Here is a 27,204-nt window from a genome sequence, read left to right on the forward strand (position 1 = left end):
TACTTCCCAGGATCCTAATCTGCGTGAAGTCCAGCTGGTGTGCATACACAAGCTGTAACATGCTCGCTTACATGCGCACCATCCTTATTCTTTACCGTGAGAGCGTGTTCCCTCGCTCGATCAATGACGCAGCGCCCCGTGTGGCCGGCATGGCTATTCCCGTCTGATAGGGGAATTACAAAAACCACTCCAGTGACGCACTTCGTGAACAGCCACGCATGCTTCTTTTCGCAGCCTTTCAGCTGTTGAGCATGACTTCCATTGATGCGAGGGCACAACTTCGCCAGCTTGTTTGAAGTGGTGAACACCAGCGGTACACCATGCCGACTCGCCACCTTTTTTAGGTTGTGTGAAACCTTATAAATATAAGGTACCACTTCCGGCCGTTCTTTATTCTTTTGTGCTTCAGCCGGGCCTTTCTTTACCTTCTGCAGAAGGCATTCCACGTACAACCACATACAAAATCGAGCAAGGGAACCCAGCGACCTTCAAACTATCTAATTGTGCACTAAAACTAGACCGCATTAGATGCGGACACGACTTCTGAAGTGCGGTCACCAGGGAAAGCATTGCAATGCCCCTCTTCACGGTTTTCGAGTGGGCTGAACCAAAGGGTATAAGCTCCTTCTTCGCACGGGGTAAAGAAACCAGCAAACATGGTGGTCACAAAGGGTTAATTTTAAATCTAAAAACTGCAAGAGTTCATTGTCAGGAAGCTCATGTCTAAAGGACAGGCCTTGGCTGCTCTGTCGAAAAGTCTTTAAGACATTTTCTACCATTACTTGGTTCGTCAAATCATCCCGTTTTTTTAGTAAGATCAGAAAATTGTCTACGTATCTAAAGACTTTAAAAACCATGTCATTGCTAAAAACCTGCTCAAGTTTTTTGTCCACCTGTGAAAGAAATTGTTGCATAACAAAGGAGCAACACATGACTCGATACAATTTTCTTGACGCTGCATATAAACTTTACCCTCATATGACACAAAGGTGGAGGCAAGATAGGCTTCCAGCAATGATAAAAACCTATCTGCAAGCATGCATACTGAACCTTGAAAGTCAATATTTCGATGCACATCAATACAGGTCATCACTGCCTTAAAGAGAGCATCATGTGGCACAGAATTAAAAAAAAATCCTCTATGTTGTCTGAGAATGCAAAACCAATATTGTGGTTATCCTGGAGCCACTCAACTATTCAGACTTCTTGATCAGGAACGCATCAGTAACACTAAGCAAGTTGAGCTTACTTGTCAGAAAGCGGCTGACGCTTCTTTGCCACAATTCTTTCTCACTTACAATCACCCTAAACGGAATGCTCGGTTTACGCGCCTTTGCCGTGAAGAAAATATCGAGCGCCTCCCTCTTGCTTCTAGCTATTTCTTTCGCCAAATCATCAAGCGAATACCGTCTACACAGCTCTAACATCTCCCCCTTGGCTCAGGCCCCATTTAGCTTTACTGAGACAAAGCTCTTCATAGCAGCTTCTCTAGCTTGTCCACGAAGTGTGCCACTGGAGGGGTTTATGAAATTCTCCTATCGGACGGGAATAGCTATGTTGGCCACACGGGGCGCTGCGTCAATGATCGAGCATGGGAACAGGCTCGCATGGTAAAGAATAAGGACGGTGTGCATGCAAGCGAGCATGTTACAGCTTGTGGATGCACACCAGACTTCACGCAGATTGGGATTCTGGGAAGAAGTATAAAAAAGTTAGCACGGGAAATTTTGGAGGCATATCACATTAAAATACGGGGTAATAAGTTTGTTAGCGAAACTTCACAAAACCTGTATGAGTCAGAAACACGTAATCTAGAGACTCTAGCATGTGTCCGATTGCGTGATTAAGTAAGAGAAAGGCTGATCATGTTGCGCATGTGTCGACGATGTATGGGTTTATATTAGCCTGTTTCCTCAAAAAATAAACAGTTGTAAGTGAGTGCCCCTGGTGTCTATGTGTGTTTCTTTCTCTGTGTGGTTGTTCATTCGGCGCGACTTTGACTATTTAATCAAAACTTGCCAAAATGGCCAAAATCATTCTCACGTACTTTTTGAATAAAACAGTACAAATAAAACGGTGCCTTTACTTCAATGAACTAACGTTTCTTTATTTTTTCTGTTTGCATGTAAAGATATTGCATACGCGGTATCAGAGGGGGCAATGCAATGAAAGGTGAGGTACAATGAGAAGAGCAGGAATAAAATACATTAAAAAAGTAAGGGCAAGTGGTGCCATATCACACAAAAAACACAGCTACAACAAATATCGTCATAATTGGTTCCACCTGCGACCATTTTTTGTCGATGACGAGTATGTCATCATTGGTCATTTTGCTAGAACCTCTAACGAGAACTACACTCGTCAACGGTGACGATCATAGAGTTTTCTAAAATTAACTGGAGGGGACTGTCACCGTGCTTGTTCAGCGACCATGGGAATGATGGGTCGTGCACGGATTTGCGTAGTCTTCGTACTTGCGGGCGGTGAATCATACTCGCGGCTTCGCTTATTTTTGGTTTTGGTTTGGCTTTGAAGTAAAGAACGAACCCTTTTGAACTTCGTGACCCGATTCGAAATGGTAAGCCTTAAAGAATAAGGCGGTGAAGTGCAACCGCTTAACATTTGCTGTTTTTTGTTTAGCGAGAAAACAGTCCCAAGCCACACGAACACACATGGAGCCAGAAGCAGGCCAGAAGTACGAAGATTAGACAAATGTGTGTACTACCCATCATTCCCGTGCTCGCTGAAGCGCCATGCGTTGTATCTCCCGTAGACACTAGCGCAAGAGTTCCCTCTGGTGTGTATTAGGAAACTCTGTGGTCACGATATGGTCACGATGGACGTACACCTGCTTACTGGAAACAAATGACTCACGCCTCCACCTTCACCCATTAATTGTTGCCGCTGCTGATGTGATTATAGTTGATGTCCTTCTGGGCTCAGTAATAGCTTCATGTTGTTGGCAGAGATGCTGTGAAAGCACTATGCGTGCGCTAGATTATATAGTAATAAAATAATTGCTGGGGCTTACCCTCCGAAAACCACCATATCATTATGAGAAACGGCCGCAGTAGAGGGGTCCGGACATTTCGACTGCCTAGGGTTCCTCAACGTGCATCTAAACATGCGGGCGTCAATAATCTTCGCCTCCACCAAAAACTCCCCGCCCTCTTGCGGTTAGCAGTCGATCTCGCGACATGAGGGTGTGTTCTGGAATGCTCGAACACAGGTCGCATTCACATGCAGCATGACTTGTAGCAACCTAAATTGCTAGCGAAATCTTGGAAATTCACACTGATTTTGTTGAAGGGCAGATCTTTAGGAACAGTAACACTCAAAACAAGCAGCGTTCTTCATCAGTTCCGTATCTCGAGTTGCATAATTTCTACTTTTCGTGAATCATATATGAGATCTAACAGACAATAATGCCAAGGAATGTATAGGGGAAGTTATTGGAACAAATGTAATGTAAATAAGAAGAAAGAAAGGTGGGAGAAAAAATAACCAGCCGTGAGCAGGAATCAAACCTGCGACCTTCTAATAACGCGTTCGATGATCTAACCACTGAGCTATCACAGCGGCCTTCCCCCAACCCACTTTTTGGGGTTTATATGTGAATGTAAACGTGGGAGTGTCACGTGACAGTGTAAGTGTAATAAGTTCACGTGCTACGTGACGCAACACAGGCTTATAAAATGGTGTTCCACACTCGCCGCTTGGCTACAGATGGCGCTGACTGACACTTTATTTCTTCACATTTACATTACCAATCGGTCTGATAGGTTCCCCTATACTTTCCTTGGCAATATTGTATATATAATGGCCTCCTATCGCCCCATCGCGCTTGCCAGCTGTTTTGGAAAGGTGATGGAGAGAATGGTGCTGACTCGCCTGGAGTGGTACTTGGAACATAACAATATATACCCCGATGCTTTGACCGGCTTTCGACGAGGACGGTCTTCCATAGACAATGTTGTTGATCTTGTCACGTCTGTACAACAGCAGAAGAGCCTAAAGAGATTATCAGCGGCACTTTTCTTGGATATTAAGGCTGCATACGACAATGTATTACATGAAACCATCCTGGACGCCTTGGGCAGCATTGGATTGGGAGGCCGCGTTTACCAATGGATCTACAGCTATTCGAAGGACAGAACCTTCTTCGTTCAGACAGAAGATGGCGCAACAAGGCAACATCATACTTATCGCGGCGTACCTCAAGGTGGGGTCCTAAGCCCCATACTTTTCAACCTTGCGCTCATCGGCCTCATTGACGTCCTGCCACACTCCGTACATCTGTCGATATACGCGGACGACATCTGCATCTGGGCATCAGGGGTCACGCGTCTACACGTACGAGCCAGGCTTCAGACAGCGGCTACACTGACGTCAAACTACCTTCAAGGACGAGGACTGGAGCTGTCATATGAGAAATGCTCACTAGTTGCGTTTACGCGCAAGACAATGACGCCATACCGCATCAGAATTAATGGACACACAATCAGCTATCAAAAGACTCACCGTTTCCTGGGAGTAATAATAGATCGTGATTTGTCTTGGAGCCCTCATATCGCTTACATGAAGAAGAAACTGACCATGATCACCCACGTCCTAAGGTTTCTTGCGGGAAAATCATGGGGTGCATCGGTACGAGCCATGCTTCAACTGTATGCTACACTTTTTCTTGGCTTCATGCACTACAGCCTACCTGTGCTTGGCAAGGCCCGCATAACAAACGTACACGTCCTCCAGTCATTACAAACTCAAGCACTGAGAATATGCCTCGGGCTGCCGAGATGCGCATCCTCAGCAGCGACTGTCGCAATCGCTCATGAACACCCTGTCACAACCTACATTCGTGTCGATGCTTTAAGAACGCACATAAGACATGTCACCCGGATTCAATCGCATCACCTCGCCTCCCTTCCAACTTCCAGGCCATGCTCTGCGTTCTGCTCTATTATTGCCCCACATCGCACGGTGATTCCCACGAACTTCACGCACGCAGCAAGACCGTCGTTACCATTGTGGTGTCTACATCCACTGGAAGCCCTGATAACCATCCCCGGAATGCAAAAGAAGAAAAATTTGTCAAATTTGGCCCTAAAACAAACAATATTACTGTTTCTGCATGAGAAACACAGTGGACGCATTCACATTTACACGGATGGGTCGGTCACTTCAACAAGTTCAACAGGCGCAGTGGTGATTCCGGAGAAATCCATAACGATAAAGTTCAGGACCTCGCATCTGACATCATCCACGGCGGCAGAACTCGCCGCCATTCGTGCCGCTCTGGAGTTCCTAGTTGAAGAACCGCAACAGACATGGTCAATATTTTCCGACTCCAAAGCAGCTCTCCAGGGAATCGCCTCGCCATATCGTCATGGACCAAACGAACAGCTAATTGCTGAAAAACGACTGCTCCATCACCGAGCTATAGAGAAACAACATGACGTAGCGTATCAATGGATACCATGCCACTGCAGCATTGATGGAGACGACCGTGCAGATGAAGCAGCCCGAACTGCTCATGATGATGCCCCTTGTGTAGCTATACCATTATCAAGAACGGACGCCGCTGCAAGGCTTCGATCACTTGCACGAGAACTGACACTCGCTCAGTGGAATTCACCGGCATTCACCAACGTCCGCCTTCATAATTTGGACCCACACCTACAGCTCCGTCTTCCATCAGGAATAACCAGAGCAGAGGAGACACTTTTGTGCCGTCTGTGGATTGGGGTGGCCTTTACAGATGCTTATTCGTTTCGAATCGGAATGGCCAGAAGCCCGACATGTGACAACTGTGGCTGCGCAGAGACTTTCTCCCATCTTCTCTGCGAGTGTCCCCGCTTCAGCGTGCCAAGAAAAGAACTGTTAAAAGCTTTAGATAGAATAGACAATCGCCAATTGTTGGAAGAAAGGGTATTAGGACACTGGCCTAGACCGTCCTCTGCACGCAAGGCATTGAGAGCGTTGTTGCGCTTTCTGCGGGCAAGCGGTCTTAGAGACAGACTGTAAACAGCGTCGTGGATCGTCTGATGACCTTCCCTCTCCTTTTTTTTACAACGTCTCTTTTCTCTCATCTTTTATCCCCCTTAACCCCTTCCCCCGTACAGGGTAGCCAGCCGGTCTGAGAACTGGCTAACCTCCCTGTCCTTCCTCATTTATTCCTCCTTCCTCCCCCTTCCTTGTATATATATATATATATATATATATATATATGTATATATATATATATATATATATATATATATATATATATATATATATATATACACACTGCTGGGACGGTCGCTGCGTTCAAGCGCATCATTACGTGCATACGGAAGAAGTGCCTCTTACCCACGCATGTCCTCTGGTCTTCGGCGAGGCGGAATCCTTTCCTGCAGATGCATTGGTACGAGCCCCAGGTGTTGATGCACGAATGGTCGCATGAGTGTGAGTTGTCTTGGCATTCGTTGATATCTGAACGCGCCGGTAAGTACAGAGCATAATCTGTCATTGGTACTTTGAAAAATGAGCACAGAAGAAGCTAGTTTACTTCATACAGTGACTTAGCATAGCACCTGTAACAGAAATCTGGTAGAGTAGGCAAACCTCTGGTTTGTGGCGTGGTATTCTATCGAGCTCCTCTTTGGCGTGCCCGCATTTTAATAGGAGCAAAATGCAAGGGAGACATTCGAACACGACTGCACCGGGAGCATCCTTAAGATGTTTTTAATGGTACCACCCACTCCTTCAACCGCGCGGCATGGTAGCGTGTAATATGAGCGAAAAGCAAAGGGATGCAGTTAACGTTTCGCAAGCGCACAAAGCATACCTGTGTGAATGCCGTCTTATACGCTTTTCACTTAAATAGCTTTACACCCATAGGTGCACGTCCGCACAGAACGGGTGGGGCTAAAGGGCTTCAAATAAAGAACCTTGCGCACGCTTGTGGATATTCACGTCATCTGCGTGACCATGTGTTCAGGCGAACATTGTGAAGTTTATCGCCGTACTGGTGGCGGGTCTCCTATAGAGTGCAGTACCATGCCCTGGGGTGAACGTTCGTGTGGTATTAATGGAGAACTGCAAGGTTGTACAAGTCAGTGTGAAAGGACACGAAGATATGGTCCCGTAAACGAGTTCAACATAAAGTTCAACAAATATTGAAGCTGCGCATGTACGCCAAAACTGGGCTTTATGAGCGTAGAAATTGGTCGCCGCGCGTGAATAACTGCTTTGCTTCTTTTTATAGTAGGGTTCACAAGCTCATCTCGGGCATCGAGCAGAATATAGTACCGCTAGGGCTTGGTCAGGGAAGAGTGCAAGAGCTGGGGGGTGGGGGGAGGGGTGGCAGAGGGGTAGCTGTAAACACTGTCAGCAAACATTAACAATGTAAAAAATCTGATATCTCATAAGCGAGTCATTTATGAGAAATATTTGGTGGCAGGATTTCATTTAACAACATGTTGATACCGATCTCCAAGATGAATAAAATCTGGACACCGATTCGGAAGTGTAATTTTTGTTTCACGGTTACGCTTCAGCGCATGGTGACCACATCGGTTGCCTGGCAAAAACAACAGTGCCTTAAATCAATTGTGCCTGTGTATCACACTGACGTACATTTGAAAATATATAAGGAACGAATATAGGCATGTTCGCACCACGGGCAGCAAGCGAGAGGTTCGCGGGCCACGTGTTTGACTTCATAATTCGGATCCTCGAAAGATTGACAGTGATATCTCGCTCCAAGAAATCAACAAATTTTGTTTGTCCCCGCCATGAAGTTCCCTCGTAATTCAATTCAATCGTGCCGTAGAAGTTCAGCCAAGCTTTACCTATGCAGGTACGTTCATCGTAGCCCGTCTTGAATCCAGGATTGCAGTCACACGTGTAGGAACCCGGTGTGTTAATGCACTGGGAGTTGACGGAGCAGACTCGGCCCGCAAAGCGCGTGCACTCGTCGATGTCTGCGCGTAGAGAATAAACTCGTCAGTCTCATGCGGGAAGGACACCCGGGACAACAGTTGATGCTAGATCATTGGCCTCGGCTTTTTTGGCCTGAAAAACAGTAGAAGGGGCAATCCAACCTTTACCTTGTGAAAAGCTGATTTATTTCATGTTTACTTATCAAGGCAACCTGAGGCCTATTTTAGGCGAAAGGCAGCAGGGATGAGCTTGAAAGTGTAAACACAATCCGTCTGTCCATTCATCCATCCACCCACCCACCCACCATGGGATGCAATGAACTCGAAAGAAGCAAACCCTTATGTACTCTTTCGAAAAGAGTTTTGCGTCACTTGCAGAGAAGGAATTCGTACTGTGGTAGCGGCGCCAAGTGCAGCGCTAGCAGTTATTTTCTGTTATACCCTCTTACGTAGCTTTGCGACAAATATGCTCAGTGACTGCACTCGCGAAGACCTACACTTTTAGTGCGTAACCATGCTATGAGGATAAACTCAGCAAATAAAACAATACAGCTTTATTGTTAGCCCTGCTGACTCGACACTTGGCCCTCATAGCCAGAGAACATTATAGAAAAAAAAGTTCTGTGCTTTTTTTAGACTCACTGACCTTCACAATCCCGGAAGGAGTTCATGCGGAACCCGACGGGGCATTCACACGAGTAGCTGCCGGGTATGTTGTTGCACGTCTGGTTCTCCCGGCAATCGTGAGTGTTGGTGGCGCACTCGTCGATGTCTGCGGAGTCGTTGCACGGACAGCAGAAAACAAACGGACACTGCCAATGTTGCCACTTTGTTACTATGATAAAAGATATGCGAGCTCGTACATTTCCATCTTGTTCACCTCAGCAAAAGGAACATGATATATCGAGCAGAGAGGGCCGAAGTTGAATTCACAGATGATATTTAGTATTACGAGACCCACTGTCGTGGAGGTCACCGAACATTTATTAAGGAGACTTTTTAAGCCCAGCGTTGAACCGTCCTTCGCGAACACCAAACTCCACGCAGCGTTGACGTCACCGCGCGTTGCCTAGCAACCGGTGGCACAGCTTTGCATTCGCGCCTGCTTTGCGAGCCTAGGTAAGGCTCCACCGCGCTCCTGCGCACTACAACGCATGCACTGCTACGTCACCGCGACGCATCTGCACTTCGCCCAGCCCACCCACTTCGACAATCCGCGCAACCAATTTGCTCCGCCAGTCGTGACGAGAATCAGGGCTGTCCAAGTTCTGCGCCCACATCCCCAGGGCACGTGGCGGGACACCTGCCACACGCAAGCGGAGGGCAAAAGAGCGTCGATACGCTCTTTCACCCTCCACTTGCATGAGGCAGGTGTCCTGCCCCGTGTGGTGCGGCTGTGCGGAAAGCGTGTGCACAGGAGCCGAGCTTGCAGGCCGCCTTTGACGATGTCTTGGAAGACGATCTTACGTTGGCCTTGCTCATTGCGAGGTCACTACAGAGCTACGCCGTGGACGTCAACCACGACGAACGGCTGCGGAGGGAGTCGTCGAAAGCCTTTACTGAGAAGTGGAACAGCCACATGCTGATTGAAGATTCAAAACTTGGGCTTAAACTCGAAACTCCAGCAGCAGCTAGGTACGGACCAGCTCCGCTTTGTCTTTAGTGAGGCGCCACCAGTGCCAGCTACCTCCGCTTGTTTTGTTGTTATTTCAATTGAACGAACGCCACAGAAGCACCACCATTTTGTTGCCTCTGTGGTCAAAGTAAAAAAAGCAGCTCCTATTTCATCTTTTATTCCTCTTCCCTGTGGCAGCGTGTCTCATAACCTGCAGAAAGTAAGACTATCTTGCTTTTCCTAATCATAGCTACTAACTAGATAAATACATGCCACTATTGCTCAGCCTGAGCGCATGCGATGAATCAGAAAACTAATACGCTCTATTGCACATTGAACGGTGTTTGTACAAAGGAACTGCCATGTCGTCATACAAACACGCATGACATAGAATAATTATTTTGCAATCGCCTGCATCAGCATGACATAAATATGAAAGCACACAACGGAGTACAGTGACTCACTGGATTTGTTTATCTTCATTTTCGACTTGATACTGTACTATTTCGTATTGCTTGGCCTTCTATTTATTCTTCGCTTTCCCTTTCTATTCTCGCTTATATCTCAATGTTCACTTCATTTGTGGCATATTATCTCGCAAATACCTCATTACCACAATCCAACTGCACTGAATACTAACCATTGTTTGTCTTCGTTTTGAGCTATACCGGATAAGCCTGGCTTTTCCTTATCTTTACTGCATAGCACGTCAATGCAAGGTGTCAACGGGGCTTTTCGGCAACGAATAATGCATGTCATACTACTGCTTGTCCTTCGTTTTAGTAATACCGCTGTATAGAACAAGGCAAATGGTTATTTATAAAAAGATACCTTCCCCCCTGAAGCATTAAAGGCAGGTTTTATTCAACCGCTTTGTAGTCCCAAGGACTCAATTTATAATGCCGTCGATGGCCTGCAATGCCGTACTGGGGCGTTGTGTTTGACTTTCGATAATTATTGCACATAGGATCCTATAACGACATAATTGATAGTCTACCTAAGCATCTTTTATAATGTTTCAGGTGGAGGCCAATTCGTGATCGCTTACCACTGGTGTTCAAGAAGAAATGTAGAATACTAGGTGCACACGTTTCAGCTGATTCGATATCGTGCCCATAAATGACACCTAGTTTGCCAGTTTTGGTTGTCATTTGAACTTTTCAAGCACCTCTTCTTTTTTAATGGTCCTAGGGTGTTGAAGATGTTAAAACCACATCACAATTACGGTGCGGGTAATGAATGGTAACATTTTTAATACATTTTCAGCACCTTCGGGCGAAAGAAGGAGACGAAAAGGTTGAAATTTCTCAGGAAACGGTGACGCAAGTTTCATTTATGGGCACAATATCGAATCATCTGTAACGTGCAACAACACTTAGTATACATCACTGCATTGTGCACACAAGTGGTAAGTGAGCATGCATCAGCCTTTACCCTAAATGTCATAAGAAGTGCTTAGGTAAACTATAGTTTAATTTTATCGTTAATTATTATTAAGAATCTGTGTATTCATTGCCAAAACCAAACACATCGGCCCAATGCTGTGTTGCAGGCCATTGATTGCGTTATAGTTCTGCACCTTGGAACTATAAAGCAGTTGAATGTAGCCTGTCCTTTAATCGCCCAAAGGGGAAGCTATATACCGTTCTACAAAATTAGCACTACAGCCATTTTGACGTTATATACAGCATTATCACTAAACCAAGCGACAAGCAGTTGCATGAGATGCATTATTCGTTGCCGAAAAGCCCTGCTGATACGTTGCGCTCACATTTAATGCAGTAGAGATGAGGCAAAGGCAGGCTTTCTACTACCTTGTGGCTGTGCAGATGTGAACTTCCTGCTTGTCTTACTAATAAACCACGCTACGCAGCAATCTATAAGCCATACTTTTACTTAAGCCACAACACTGCGAAAATTAGGCCTCATTATGTGTCAAAATTTTGTCTTTCTTAACCTTGCCACAATATTCTGGCAAAGTTTTTGCATCATTCGCTCCCAGAGCATATTAATAATTGAACATAGGAACATATAGGTAAACAAGAATTGTAAATATATTTGAGGAAAAAAAATTTCTGCTTTTTAGAGAAAACGCTGGACATGTAGTATATTTTAACTTTTCGTCAAGAAGAAAAAAAGGCTAAAATTAAATACATAATCTATCATAGTGTTCAACGAGTAACATGTTAATATTAAGGAAAACGTTGGTTCGTAGTAATTTCTTGAACCAGTAATTCTGTATAACTTAAAGCGCGACACATTTTCACATGGTTGCCCAAAGTTTGAAGCACCCTCTAGGCAACACAGACTTTTTTCTTTTTTTGAGAAATATAGCGTCTCAATACCTACGTCTGAATAGCCATGGTCGAAAATTGACCGGGTGCACTTGATATAGAATGACTTAGTATGGAATGAATGTAAGAGAAAGTGAGAACAGCCGATTAGTTCTGTAATATTGCGGCGCTTGTCACGTGCATTTTGATACAATCTACCGGCGCTATTTGAAGATACCGGTATGTTTGTTAACGCGTACCTAGGCACTGGTTCCCCTGCGAATTAGGCTCGAATCCCGGCGTGCAGCTGAGTAGGCTCTCGCAATGGTAGGAGCCCACGGTGTTGATGCACCGATGGTAGCGACCACACAAGCTGCGGTTGTGGGCGCATTCGTTGATGTCTGCGAGGAAACAGGAAGACGGCAATGGCGAGAGAGAAAAAGGCGTCAGTTAATGGCATCTCAATGTGCGCAGTTCCCATTTCACTAGTGGTAGCCGGTTATATTAAAGTTTCATAGTGCGCGCTGCACTCATGCTTAGCCGCTCCACACTGAGTGGTGGAGATGTTAGCTAAGCGTTTTGCTCCTGCCGCAGGCATTTGTGCAAAGAGTAATTACGCAACTCGGGGCGAAGATAGCGAGAGGTACAAGAAAGAGCTCAGCTATCTTGTGGTTTTATTCTAATCACCTTACTGGTAGCATAAAAAATGGCACCAAGGAAGCCAATGACAAACTCTCTGTCCTACTGGCACCTCGAGAAAACAACTGCGACATCATGCTTCGTGAGAAAGACCAATCCGTATCACACTCCCTCTTTCGTAAACAATTTAACTAGGTTTTATAGACAATCTGGAATAAAAGCACTGTTCGTAATCACCCGATGAAACACCGCTCCGTGCTCAATGCCCTTTCTCTTCGGACTCAAGCACCGACGGGTCCTTAGGGCCCGCCTCTCCGACCCCAGAACTGGTTTCAATAGTCCCAAGGAATTCTGCATCAGTCTCATTTTTGTTCAGCGCCGTCTTTCTGCAACGCGCCTTCTTCGGCCTTTGTCGGCGTACACGGTCATCGCGCAACCGGCCCACGAGAGAGGTTTCACCTTACCCGGTAGCCCACTCCATCCTTTGTCTTGGTGCGGGAGTGACTGGCCGCTTTGCAATGGGAAGGCAATCGAGTGTCACCGTGCCGTTAGAATCCAAGCGTCATGAGCCATGTGCTTATGAACACAATGCAGCCCCCCCCCCCCCCTCGTTAAGCTTGTAGGCTCAATAATTTGAGAAAGGCTTTTAGAAACGGCATAGAATGATCACAAATACTTCGCTGCCAAAGTGCGTCAACGCAAGTCACCCTAAAGCAAAATCAAGTGCGAGTTAAAACAGTTATTTTAGGTGTGTGTAGCTGAGGGTTAACCACGTTACTGCACCATAATGTCACCCGTCCGGTACAAGATGGGCCAGCCTCTCTCACGGTCTTGTTGATTGTTATGTCATCATTGAGATAATTGTACAGACCTACGCAGTTGCCGAAGCTGTCACTGGTGTGTCCCGGCAGACAGTTCATGGCTTGGCAGCTGCCGTCATCCAGTCGGCGGCTCCCGGCGGGGCAAGTGCTCCTGACGCAACGGAACGAGCCCTCCGTGTTCTGGCACTCGAAGTTTTGGCCACAGTTGTGAATTCCCTGGGCACACTCGTCATCGTCTGAGATAGACAGAAGGAAAAGGAGCGGTGACAAATGAAGAAAAAAAAGAGCACTAGGTCGCGAAATGTTATAGCATTCAATGATAGTACCCGATACGCATTCTTCTCACTCGGTGATTTCAAGCTGACATCAGCTAGGGAGCCACAGTCCCTAAATTTAGTCCCACAAGAGCCGGGACAGCGAAGTAAGCTCGAGAGTGTGGCAGGGGGAGCTTCAACAAGGTGCCAGCTGAAATTATCATTTAAGAGAAGGCCCTTCCCACGTCACTCATAAGGGTACAGTTCTCCTGAATGGAAAAAATACGGACGGTGATTCGACATAAAGTTTTTATTTCACGTTTATGTTTCAACGCAACCTGCAAGTCGCGGGATCGAATCCTGGCCGCGGCGGCCGCATTTTTGTTGGAGGCGAAAATGTTTGAGCCCCATGTTCTTAGATTTGGGTGCACGTTAAAAAGCACATCAGGTGGTCAAAATTTCTGAATCTCTCAACTACGACGTTTCTCATAATCGTATGGTGGTTTTACGACGTTAAATCCCAACATTTATTATATGTTTCAACACATGGTGACCTGCTGGGTCGCCTCACAAAAAAAAAAAAAATGTGTGAGAGAAGTCGTGTAGACCACTTGAGGATACCTATTACGCGAAACATTTGGGACGAATACAATTGTGTGCGCTCGGGCTGCTAGCGGAAGGCCCCCGGTACGCCTGTTCAAAGCCCCTGTTCTGACTTTATCCCACGAATCTTGTCCTCTCGGGGCTCATGAACGCAAGATCACTTTGAAACGTACTAAAGTGGCAATAAACCGACGTCTTCCATCCGTCCATTCACCCATTCCGTGTACCTGTCACATGCATAGATAGCCCCTAGTCACAAAAAACGTTATCAGCAGAACTTTTGCTTTTTTCGATCGCGCTATCATTACTTGATATATCTGCCAGGTAAAGCCACTTACTTATCACTAAATGAATTGACAATTGCTGTTGAATGTTTCTAGAACCCATCTTTTACGTAAATACGTTTTAGTGCTTTATGTACAGGATATAATCTAGACATCTACTTCTGCGACAGCCTTAGTATGGGGCTGCAATCAGCATCCCTATTATCAGCCCATTTTATGTCCACTACAAGCCAGAGACCTATTCCAGTGATCGACAATTCATTCATCTTGTGCGAATTTATAAAGTTTCATTCATAGAAAATACTTTATTTTGTCATTTCTAAGTAGTGGCCATATTCGGCAATGTTTTCCATTTCTTATCTAGTGTGTGTAGAAAAATAAATGATCACCGCCTTATCCACAAAGTGAATATTAGGGAAGCTTCCTCAGAGATGATCGGGTGATCCGCGAATCCTCCGTACACATCTATGATCATATATAGACGGGACAACGTTGATCACGGGCTTTCACCGCAGGGTGGCGAACTCACCGCGTCGCTGCCTTGGCTTCTGAGGTGTTCATGCGGCCGAGCGGCAACAAAGAGTGTTCACTGCGTAAGCTCCGGGCGAAGAGAAAGGAAGCGCACGCGCCGAGAGTGGTGTGGGCTGCCTTGAGCGCTGACGCACCATCTAGTGAGCATTCTTGAACTCACCAGAAAGCCTTGAGTGGAAGCGCGCAATCAACTGATCATTTCTGAAATCACCGGAGAAGTGTACGCGCCACCGTACAAGACACGAGCATAAGAAGCTTGCCAAACAGGCTTCTACAGCAGGTGTCCGACTCCACCAAGGCGCAGGCATTGCGTTGAGCAATTCTAATGGATTTCGTGAGGGCAACCTACACCAATAACTCCCTTTCGTTTTAGTGTGTCGAAACCAGATCAACACGAGTAACAGATATTGATATGTGGGGTTTAACGTCCCAAAACCACCACATGATTATGAGAGATGCCGTAGTTGAGGGCTCCGGAAATTTTGACCACCTGGGGTTGTTTAGCGTGCACCCAAATCTAAGCACATGGGCCTACAACACCTCCGCCTCCGTCGTAAATGCAGCCGCCACCGCCGGGATTCGATTCCGCAACCTGCGGGTCAGCAGCCGAGTGGCTTAGCCACAAGACCACCACGGTGGGGCACGAGTAACAGATTGATTGATTGATATGTGGGGTTTAACGTCCCAAAACCACTATATGATTATGAGAGACGCCGTAGTGCAGGGCTCCGGAAATTTCGACCACCTGGGGTTCTTTAACGTGCACCCAAATCTGAGTACACGGGCCTACAACATTCACGCCTCCATCGGAAATTCAGCCGCCGCAGCCGGGATTCGAACCCGGGACCTGCAGGTCAGCAGCCGAGTACCTTAGCCACTGGACCACCGCGGCGGGGCAGGGGCGCGAGTGACAGATACATGTCACGGAATTCGTTTCACGTATGCGCATTCACTTGAGCAGAACAATGCATCAGAGTCCACGCCGTGTTATGCGTCAGGAAAAGAACTTATCACGTCGTGGTGGTGCTTGTCTTCTTGCCACTGATGTCACAACTGGTTGTCTGGCACAAACAAGTTGCTATCCACGGAAAAAGCTTTGCGGAAGACCAAACGATGCTGCGTATAACCACCTGCTTTCAATATGTTTTCCATAACTTCTTTCTACACAGTGAGCGGCATGTACATATTTATTTCATCATGCTGGCAAAGTTTGTTCGTGAAACAATACTGAATACTTATTATGAAGTATAGAGTGTGCAAATACGGATGCACAAAAAAAGAAGTCAAGCAACCACAAACGATGACTAATAACTACAAAAAATGTAATAACAGTGGTGGTAGCACAAACGTGAACTAATATATATTGACTTGCACACAAAAATTTAAATGCCTTTACTGTTACCTTTCATGCATGCCCGCAAACAGATCAGATCGATATTTCGCGTATTGCATGGACATGCGCAGATAAGTTTGCTTGCTCCGCCATTGTGCACCTCTTCAGATGTTAACGGCGTTTGGGATGCATTGACTTCTTTGTTGTGTCCGTGAATACTCACCAACGAGCTCACCTCCACGTTGTTGAATAAAGAAGCCATGTGGCGCTTACCTTCGCATTGGCCTGTGGCGGCATTAACGGTGTAGCCAGTTCCACAGCCCGAGATTCGGACGCAGGTGAATGACCCGGGTGTGTTGTCACAGCGGAAACCAATCTGGCAGTTGTGGCCACCGTACTGGCACTCGTTCACATCTGCGCGTGCACGCAATGCATTCGCAATAAGTTTAGGTCGAAAGGGAATCAAGCATTGATTATGTACTGAAGAAAGCCATGCACTTTGTATATCTTCCATGCGACAGGTGTTTGTCACCTAGTTTTCATCTCCAGTGTTCAGCTTACTACTCTCTCTCTCGTTGTCAAGTTGAATCTTGAAAGTTCTTTACACCCTCGTTCACTGTTTACGATGTGTTTAGCTCACCAGCTACATCCCACCCATTAAACAAACATCCACCAGACATGACCATGAACTGAACACGTCTCCCTCTCACCCCGAACAAATGCATTTAAACACAATGTTTTTATCCACAATATTGAAATATGGATTACTTTGTCCGGCAACATTAAATCTTTACCACTTGATCATTTCATTTCATACGTTACCACAACTAATTTTCCTGCTCTGTACATATTCTCTTGTATTGCCATTTTTGTATTCTGCCTCCACCCCTACGATGGCATTTCAAGGCTGCAGTGTGTTGAAATAAATAAATAAATAAATATGTAGGCAAAGCTATTGTCGCTTCATGTAAGAGAATTACCCGAATTACCACGATGGCTAACACTATCTGGTCACCACACGCACTGCATTCGAGGTGATATGGGGTGGCGATAAGGTTAAACATAACGTCAAGTATATGCGGACCATAAAGTCGTATAGGCTACAAATGTAGCAAGTTTAATCAAATTCGTGACATTTACAAGGAAACAGTATTATCTAGTGAACCCATGAGCGACTTTTTCAATTTATTATATAAGCGTTTATGGAAGCTGTGAAATTGCATTTTAAAACCTGAAACATCAAGCACCTGTAACTCAGCAATCGAGAAGGACATCACAATTTTCCATATTTCTCAACATATGATTAAAGCACACGTCACTGATAAATTGTAACCTATTGTGAAATAGTTACAAATTCGTGGTGGGAATTTCGCAACGCCCTCATGCGCTTAACTAATTCTCATGAGGTGCACATTCACACTTACAATTTGCATCTCTGAAATTCTCTGTAGTGGAAGTAGTTTGCACAGTGGCAGGCCCATATTTTACTGCACACTTATGGACCCGCAACTTATGTATGCTTCCTTGTCGAATAAAATGTTTCTCACCCGAGTACTAAAGGGAGAAGTGACGATGTGCGATGCAATTTTCTAACTAAACACAAAATCAGAAATGCGAACGAAATTTGAAAATAACAAAGTCACAACAGCCAAGGCTCTCGCAACTGACTTTGCCCAATTCCAATTATACGCTAACTTGCGCATAGGAATGCTAGACTGGTTATATACATACGCTTTCGGATTTGTATGATTGAATTGTTATCAATTTCGCATCGCACAATGTTTTGAGGAAACTGTGTGGGCAGGAACGACAAAAACCAATGAAAAACCCCATTTAGGAACTCGTGAGTGCTAAACAAACTTTTCAAGCTTGCCTCTTACACTGAATCGGGTGAAGAGCACTCCAAAAGAAAGATGGTGTACGTGCAAACAGAATGGTTCGTTTGGAACATGTGCACGTGCTGCCATGTATATTTCTTTTTCACCGTGTATATTTTTTGCCTTTTTTCCAATCAGTTACAAATGGCCACCGCTGTCGGGGCATGTGCACATTTCCTCTAATTCTCGTCATGGTTCCCACATAAACGTTTTGACAGCAGCCACTCAGTTGAACCTCCATTTGAGATATGGCAAGCCACAGACAGCACATGTATTGCCTGCACACTCGTGCTGCAGAGCGATGACCTATTGTCATTATTGCATTGCGATAGGAATTATACGGACACTCTCGGCTGGATGTTGCCGCCGGCGTCGACGTTGGCGTCGCAATCACAGACCATATATGCAAACACGTATATATATATATATATATATATATATATATATATATATATATATATATATATATATATATATATATATATATATATATATATATATTTATGTATATACGAAAACGCATAAAAGAACAAAATACAGAACAAATAGACCCCGGCGCGCGGAATTGAACGCGAGACCTCTGCGTCGTGAATGCGAGGCGTTAACCACTGACCTACTGAAGAGAACGTATTTATATCTACCACTTTCTTCTGCTGGTGGGACTCGGGGGGAACTATCGTGTTTTCAGCATTACCAGCAAGATGGCGCAATGAGCACGCACGTCACCACATCGTGCGGCGGCGCGTCCGTTGATCTTCCACGCGTACTTTGCCCCAGTTGGAGCAGAGAGGCGAGGCTCCCTCGCGCACCCTTATCTCGCGGGGAAAATCTTACGTCTTGGCTGGCCTCAGGCTTTACCTGCAACGATTCTGTTGTAGTTACGGGGCGCACAAAGGTCACTGCAAGCATTGAAGTCTTTGTTTGCGAAAAGCGCGCGCTTTCTAGACACAGAGAAGTAACAACTGAGACGTTTATTCGCGTTCATTTGTACCTGTGAGTACGTTTCGTGCATTATTTGTGCGTGAAAAACGCGGGGCACGTTTATATCTGCTTTCCATTTTGTGCGTGTCTTCCTAATTTGTTGCTTCCCCTTCCCACATACATTGCTTCCCCTTTGCGGCAAAGCTGTGACTTTCTTCTCTAAAGCAATATATAGCAATAAAGAGGTGCTCACAAGGACAGCCTCGAGAATATAATATATTCAACCATGTCCGCATGCTTTAAGGAGAGTGCTGGTTTAGTTTGATGTTCACTTTATTCAGTCTTCGTCTGAAAGTATAAAGCAAAGTGCTAAATCAATGTTTACGCCCTTGCCGTGACCTTCCCTCCTCGAAACCCATATCGCGCAAGTTTGAAAACGGACCACTTACAAACATGTTTGACAGCTGAATGGGCACGTGATCTACAGGATTTAAAAAAAAAATATTAAGCCAGCTTCACCCTAGCAGTGAAAGGGCGGAGCGGGGCAGTCTTTTTTTCTGCTTTCATTTTCTTTTCATCCTCTGTTTCTGTTTTTGCTTTCAGCATCTTTTCGCTATTCTCATTTATACTTTCGTCTCTCATTATCAATTTTTCTTCCTTTTTTCTCTTAACTTTTTTACATAGTTTACAGCTTTTCTCTTTATTTCACGCTTGCTTCTTTTTTCTCTTGTTTGCACGGTTTCTGCATTACGCCAAGTAAACTGCCGATTCAGATAAGCGATTATCATCAAGGCAGCCGAAGAACGAGAAGAAGAAGACTTCTCCTTGGTGCAAGCACGCGTTCAGTATGCTACACATAGAACATTACGCCAAGTGACAGTGACAGCATACGACACCATAGGACAGCCCGGCCCCCTAAAGCGTTTCGCACTCAAAAAAGAATCGCTCGCCTTGGCATGTCCCCGAGACCGAGTCACGCTTGTATCCGTGATTGCAGGTGCATTCGAAGCCACCGTAACTGTTGCGGCACACCTCGTTGGGGCCGCACGGCTTGTCCTCCTGACACTCGTCGATGTCTGCGTCACGTTAATTTTTTTAAGAAGTATGACGTTAACTGAACCGAGACGACAGTGGTGACACTGCTTCAGTTCATACACAAAACAGGGCTTATAGCACGTGCATGATACACATCTGGCCGACAAAGCTGATAGAGCCATTGAAACAGTTTATTTCGACTTCCTGGCATTTTTTTCTTCAAACTACTGTTATCCTAAGTGATCTGACATAAACTGAACATTACAGCTTATGACGTGGTGGTAGATCGAGTCAGCTGTTGACACAAATTAGGGCATGTGACTACACAATCCCGGGCGACTGTTAAAAAGACATCTGACATGACATCTGAGTATACGTCTGATAATTCCGAAAACCATTGTGTGGGTTGCAACATTATTTTATTTTGTGAATATTATAAGTGATTGCGTATGACGGACAAATTCATTCATGGTCTCTTGCATCAGAAAGTGGAATTCTGTCAATTGACTTACATTATTTGCTGAGGCAGACGTAACTTGGACGGTAAATCACAACGATTTTAGTAATTACAAACTGTCCTAATTTCATTTGTAAAACTTCGACACGCATGTTTATTCGCGTCGTCTATGCCAGTTTGAAATGAGTTAGACCCATTTAGCACAAATACTTTGCAAGCACCGATTTTGTGCAAACATGGTGAAATCAACTAATGCCCCACTGCCCTGCACCCCCACTTTCAAAATGGAACATCTGTTTGGACGACTGTTCCCAATCCTAAGCCATATTTTCGGTACTTTCTGCATTTTAGGCAACGTTTGAAAGCAATAATTATATTTACTTTGTACCTTGCGGGATCTACACCACGAAATTGAGGAGAAATCACCACCGTATCGTGGAATATAGGTACACTGCGGGCTCGGAAGGAAGCGACCCTCTGCTTGCGTCGGCGGCGGTGCGGGCGAGTACATGCCGTGACGTCACTTCACAGTGACTGCAGCGACGTCAGTGTTCGTTCTCGGGGCTAATATAGCACGCGAGCAGCCGGCCTCTTGACTACGTCCACTGCAGGGCATAGGGCTATTCGCCAATAAACCTAGTCATGTGCTCTATACTGCCACGTTATACCTGCAAACATCAATCTCATCGTACTTCCTGATTTTCTGTCTCCTGTCTCGCGTTTACCTTCTCTTGGAATTCATTCATTTACCCTTAATTACCAGTGGTTATCCTGCCTATGCATGCGCGCTACATGCCGGCCCATGTTTCTTCGTTTCAACTACGATATTTCTGACCCCCTTTGTCCCATGACCCAATATGCTCCCTTCCTGTCTCTTAAGGTTAAACTTTTCCTTTTCCTTTCCATCGCTCGCTGCGTCTTCTTCAATTCAAGTTGAACCCTATTTTCAAACCCCAAAGATGGTTTTACCTAAATTGAGGACGGCGCAGCCACTGCACTTTATGCTGACCCAAAGATCACGGAATCCAATCCCAGCCGCATATTCCATCAAGGCAGAAATTTACTTAGGTTTAGTGCACGTTAAGGTAGTCCAAATTTGTGGAGCATTCCGCTACGCCGTTCCTTTAATCATATCGTGGTTTTGAGACGTTAAGCCCCAGATAGTATCATTACTACTCTGTCAGTATTTCGTGTTTTTAGAATTTGTCGTAAATGCCAAAGTACCTCTGCAAGCTCCCGTAAGCGGATCGGTGCGATAACCGGCACCGCACGTGGGGTCGCCTGGACTTCCCTTGGCTCCAGTGGAGCTGGCAACCGCGTCGGGACGCCTCTCGCACAGGTAGCTGCCCCTGGTGTTGATGCACTGCAGGTGGCCCGCACAGCTGTGCGTGTACTCTTCGCACTCGTTGATGTCTGCCAGGGAGGGAAGCAGCTGAAGTCATCCATATGCATTACTGAACAGGGCTTTACTGCAACGTTACGAAGAACGACATTGGACGGTAGCTCGTATCGTAAGAGTTGCAACGACCAAGAAATGATAAACTCACAGGGTCCGCTATACACCCGCCTCTGTCGTAGGTGTGTGCGCATTAGAGGGTTAGGGAGCACCTTACATTCACTTTATAAGAAAGGGGGCGTTCATCCCCCCCCCCCCTCTTCCATTTCACACAATTCTGGTCTCGTTCAAATCGTACGCGAATGCCATTTACTTCCCCTTAGTCGATGTATTGAACCTCTCGTGCACACCCCCGAAAGCTCTCTGCAACTAACGTGGTTTTCCAATGCCTCCAGGATCAGAGACATCGTAAGTTTTCCGCATCTCACCTAATTTTGCACTACATCCGGAATTTGACCAAGCAGTGATGTCAAGCGATGACATCATCATGTCACGTCATAAACACTGGCGATCTGTGATGCCTAGGTGACGTAATAACGTGACGTCAAATCGTGATGTCAACACGAGACTGAAACTTTGCGTGATTCGTGTTCTCATCGTTCACGTGCGACGCCGACACGGGTCACCGGTGTGGCCGCAGCGTTGGACGAGTGGTTGCGGCTCTTAATCCGACGATCACGCGTTCAATCCGGGCCGCGGTGATTGCATTTCAGTGGAGGCGAAATTATAGCGGCCCGTGTACTCAGTGATGTCAATACACGTTAAAGAACACTAGATTGTCGAGCTCTCCGAGGTTCTCAACTGTGGCGTCACTCGATCCCATCATGGTTTTCGGACGTGAAACATCATACATTGCGACTAGCAGGTCCCTGGTTAATTTATGCGTTTTATAAAGCGTCTAAGACTGCCGCCTTGTGGAGACGATTTTGTCATTGCAGCATATTGACTACTTTCCGTCTTGTCTGCTGTCATGAAGGCCCACCGGGCGGCGTATATCACCAGGGAAGGACCGCAATGCTGTTTTCGTACCACGTGATTCTAATCTGTGGAAAACAATTCAGCAGACAAGCTATCTACTACGAAAGCTACATCGGAAGAAAGAGCATGAATTATAGAAAAACAGTACTGACACGCTGCCTTCCCAGAATAGCGCAATGTATATATTTATTGAAACGCGAACAAAAGCTAATGGATCTATAATAGCCTGGCCAGGCCAACATGGTGCGTATCAAGACGGCTAGATTGATTCCTTTGAAAAGCTTTTCAGCAAGTATCGCACGTCTACCCTAACATTCCGCTAGGTTCATAGTGCTAGAATGCATAACAACTTGTAGAACTGCTTGTGCGCGCGCGCTTATCTTTTGGTGGGGAGAATCGTGTGCATTCAACTTAAACTGGAACGATAGCGTTCCAGTGAAAGAGAGTTATTCCAGACAGCTTCTGTTACACTGAACGAGCTGAATTACCCCTTTCTGACACATTCATTGTTGTACAAAAATAAGTTGCTACAGTGCCGCTAAAATAGCCAATATAATTTCATTGAGTGAAATGCGACTTAATGGATAACACTGCGTCATCCGCAGTGTCTAGAGACTGGTCATTCTGAATCCAGGTCTCTGCCAACCCCACGGGCGTGAAATTTCTGCAGGATTGTGACCAACCGAGCTGGAAAATACGGTATTAGAACGGGGACAAAAACCGGGGACAAGATGGTGACAGAATGAATGACTAGGCACTGAACTAACAACCACCGGCTTACTGCGAACAAAGGTGATATATACAAAAGCTGTGAGCAGAAGACTAATAACGAACACGGTATCTGCGCCACGATAGAAAGAAAGTCATTGCGTAACACACGAGGCCACGCAGTTTGTCTCATTTTTAGCGAATGGCCTCAAATCTTTTCAGAAAAACCGGAGGGTTAGTGTACAAGCTTAGGCGCTTTGGTAATTATAGCAAGGAAGACAGCCCAATCATCGTCATAATCATCATGATCATAATCATCATCAGCAGCACTGTGCACGCGTCGCCCTTCTTTGTGCCAATCTTTGCGCTGCGTTCCTCCCAAAGGTGCACTGACGCAGTTGTTTTTAGGGGTGATAGTATTATACGTTTCCTTAATCTTCGGTGTTCTTTGCTTGTTTTCTTTTCTTTTTGAGTTGTGGACTGCTCAAGGAGTGGCTGAGCAGCGAAATAATCAGCCCCTTGTTCCCCTCGTTCTGTCTTCTATCTTGTCTCTCTCCATACCCCGCCCCCACCTCTCTTCCCCTCTCGTTTTCTGTCCTTACGTTCAATCACCGTTTTGTCTTCAGTGCTTTTTGTGCCTGTTCTGATCATTTTTGGCTGATTTTAGCACATTGACAGCAATGCTGGCGCACGGAACAAGTTGCATTTTGGCTTTTTAAATTGACTCAAGGCAGGTACTTAAGTGTTCAAAGTCACCTTCGCAGCGTCCAGTCTCGGCGTTCTTTCGATACCCCGGTGAACAATCGCCGTTTGAGAGCGGCACACAGCTGAAAGATCCCAGGCCGTTGACGCAGGTTTCACCACTGGCGCAGCTACTCAGTCCTTCGGCACACTCGTCAACGTCTGAAATCGATTAAAAATTGCTCTCAGATTTGTTCAGACATCTACCTAAAAATGGGGAACACCGCATTCGAAGAAATTAAAAATGCACAAGTTGTAAAGCATTCTTGAAAATAGTGCGAACAAAAGCTGAAGAAATAACAGTGGGTTACCGACTTATTGCTCCTGAGAATTTTATTTAAATACTCTTTTCCGGAATATTTCAACGCAAAAATTTTGCTCTGTCTGTCTTTCTGTTTGTCTGTGTCACCCAAATCAGCCACCCGGCCAACGTTTAAGCCCTTGCTCAACGCCCAGCCATCTCGATTTAGTGGCTGCGTTCAGACTTGCGAACATTGTAGATCAAAAAAAAAATATTAAGCATAGATGAGGTGCAACATCAACACCTAGGGATTAGGTGATGCGTTTCTTACTAAACATGCAGAGATGCGTAATTCTGAAAACTCTAGTGTTTCTTACGTTCCGCTGACAATGTGACGCTATGCATTAAAAAAAAAACTGGCGTTTCCTACGCTTCGCTTAGACGATACGGTGCTTCCACCTACCAGTGGCTCCACGTTCTACATAAGCTTTCGTTTCCCGTCATTGCTGCCAGATGGCATCTATATCAAACTAGAAGGCAACTGTCTTTCAGCGACATTTGCAGCGAAGCACGCAGATATTTTTTGTAGATCGCACAACGCGTAGGATAAGCTTTTTTTTGTCAAGTCGTCAAAATTATGTTTCAAGTACTACCAACGAAGCTTCGTGGTTGTTGTCTTTTTATAAAAGATACGAATAAACAAAACGTGTTTTTAGGGAAAAGGAAATTGGATTCATGGCATCTGCTTGTTTCGATACCAAGTAGGAAAAGCCAAGTGTATTGAAAGAAAAGCAACTGATGTTTTGCTGATTGCTCGGAATAAATTGAACTGAATGCGTAAAGGTTTTATCAACAAAGTGGGCAATTCTCTCTTCGTAATGGTTATGTCGACAAGCTGTTTCGTGCCTCTGTCTAAACTAGTTGCAGTAGAGGCGTGTAAGAATGACATAAATAAATAAACTACAATGCGCGATATAAAGACGGAAATATTCGGCGATTATATATAATTGCTGGGACCTGTACTTAAGTTCGTAGCAGATCATTGAATGCCTGAACATTTATCCATGTGCTCAATAAATAAAGCTAATATATTGACAAACTGTGCGGGGACTCCATAAATGTGTTCAGCGCATTGTTGCGAATTCGGCAATGGTTCTTCGAGTGAAGCCGATTCGGAAAACCTAAAGGCACAATGGCAATTTCAGCGCACAGAATGCATTCCTGTGCACCCTACTGAATAACCATAATCACGTAAACGCTCGTGAAGATTGTAGTTCATGTGAACTATACTAATGCATTTATAGAAAAATTGGGAGAATAGCGCAGAGCATACATTCATGCACGCAGTGGTTTATGAATGGTGGGTGGGGAGCGGTGTCAAGTTTTCAAAAACACTAATTAGCTGAAAGCCTCTGAGTGGGTTTCCGGGAAAGATATCTTAAAAGTTAGTGTAATCATTGTATAAACTAGTGTATATATTTTTTATAAACTTGGTTCTTTAAAGAAAAAGCAGTTCTTAACGACTAATGACATGGACTTTCTACCATCAGATCTTCCAGGCTCATTTCTATTTGCTTAAAACACGTAGGTTCTTCTTTAAGAAAGAAAATGTGAAACAAAATATATGTTGCCAGAATAAACCTTGAAATAACCCTTTTAATTTCACTGAAATATAACTTTCGACAATATTTTGATTCGGACGAGTTGGGTCATCTTGACAGTGTTCCTTAAACGTGCAAAGTTTGAACACAAACTTTGCTGTGGTTTTGTTTTTCTTAGGAAATGAAGATTAAAAGTAGAACACAAAACAGCTTCTGTAAAAAAAAATTCAGGTGACAAGTGCACCACCAGCTGTTCGTCATTGGCGCCTGAAGAAAATAAGGTGGTGACTTTTTTTTAATGATTGTCACGTTAGTAAATTGATTGAAATATATCTTGTTTTAACTGAATGTACATGCTTCTAGTCATCTGTACGCTATTTTAGTATAACTAAATTCTACACTTGTAACAATGTCACATTATCTTTTGCACGATAATCTTTGAACATTCACCTAATTCTAAGAGCACAATTGTGGGATCTTCTCAAATAGGCAGCGGTTGAAAGATCACCTTCAGTCCTATCCCTTAGTCTTCGTCTGTTTCACGCTTTATGAAGTTGGTCTGTTTTTTTTTTTCAAGTTTTCTGTTCTCCTCGGAAGAAAAAGCTGTGAAAAGTTTGCAACCTTCTGTCTGTGCAACAGCTTTACACAGAAACTACAGGGTCGCAAGTTGTTTCTTTCTTCGTGGCATAGTTCCCGGTCACTTCTAACTCGATTGGTTGGTCCACCACGTGCCTCCGAAAATGAAACCCACCCGCGACGACAACAAAGCGACCAAGGGCACAAGCTGTGAAGGAAATAGCAATAGCGTAGAGCAAAACGTGGCCTTATTATGCAGGATAATCAAGAAGGACGAGTTAGCAGCCCCGTGCGTGTTGCGAAGCCAGGAGATGGTTACGAGGAGATCTGCATGAGCAGCGAAACACTCCCACGTGGCCTACCCAATCCAAATGCTTCTTGCTATAGGGTAATATGCA

At 45.1% G+C, this 27,204-nt stretch overlaps 1 protein-coding gene across 7 annotated transcripts in view; it reads right to left on the minus strand.

Annotated features, from left to right (window-relative positions):
- The window catches only part of LOC119175044 (uncharacterized), an 86,978-nt gene that overhangs the window by 22,498 nt on the left and 37,276 nt on the right, over window positions 1-27,204 (minus strand). For 5 of the 7 annotated variants that reach the window (XM_075894806.1, XM_075894809.1, XM_075894810.1 and 2 more), the window contains 9 exons: window positions 24,404-24,550; window positions 21,790-21,978; window positions 20,024-20,149; window positions 16,549-16,689; window positions 13,321-13,506; window positions 12,071-12,211; window positions 8,569-8,694; window positions 7,833-7,964; window positions 6,349-6,471 (listed from right to left, as the gene is read on the minus strand). In XM_075894806.1, coding sequence (XP_075750921.1) covers window positions 6,349-6,471; window positions 7,833-7,964; window positions 8,569-8,694; window positions 12,071-12,211; window positions 13,321-13,506; window positions 16,549-16,689; window positions 20,024-20,149; window positions 21,790-21,978; window positions 24,404-24,550 — 1,311 coding nt within the window. The remainder of the gene's footprint in view (window positions 1-6,348; window positions 6,472-7,832; window positions 7,965-8,568; window positions 8,695-12,070; window positions 12,212-13,320; window positions 13,507-16,548; window positions 16,690-20,023; window positions 20,150-21,789; window positions 21,979-24,403; window positions 24,551-27,204) is intronic. The other 2 variants (XM_075894808.1, XM_037426218.2) reach the window with 1 other exon arrangement.

This window comes from Rhipicephalus microplus, chromosome 5 (assembly GCF_043290135.1).
Source record: "Rhipicephalus microplus isolate Deutch F79 chromosome 5, USDA_Rmic, whole genome shotgun sequence".
NCBI lineage: Eukaryota > Metazoa > Arthropoda > Arachnida > Ixodida > Ixodidae > Rhipicephalus > Rhipicephalus microplus.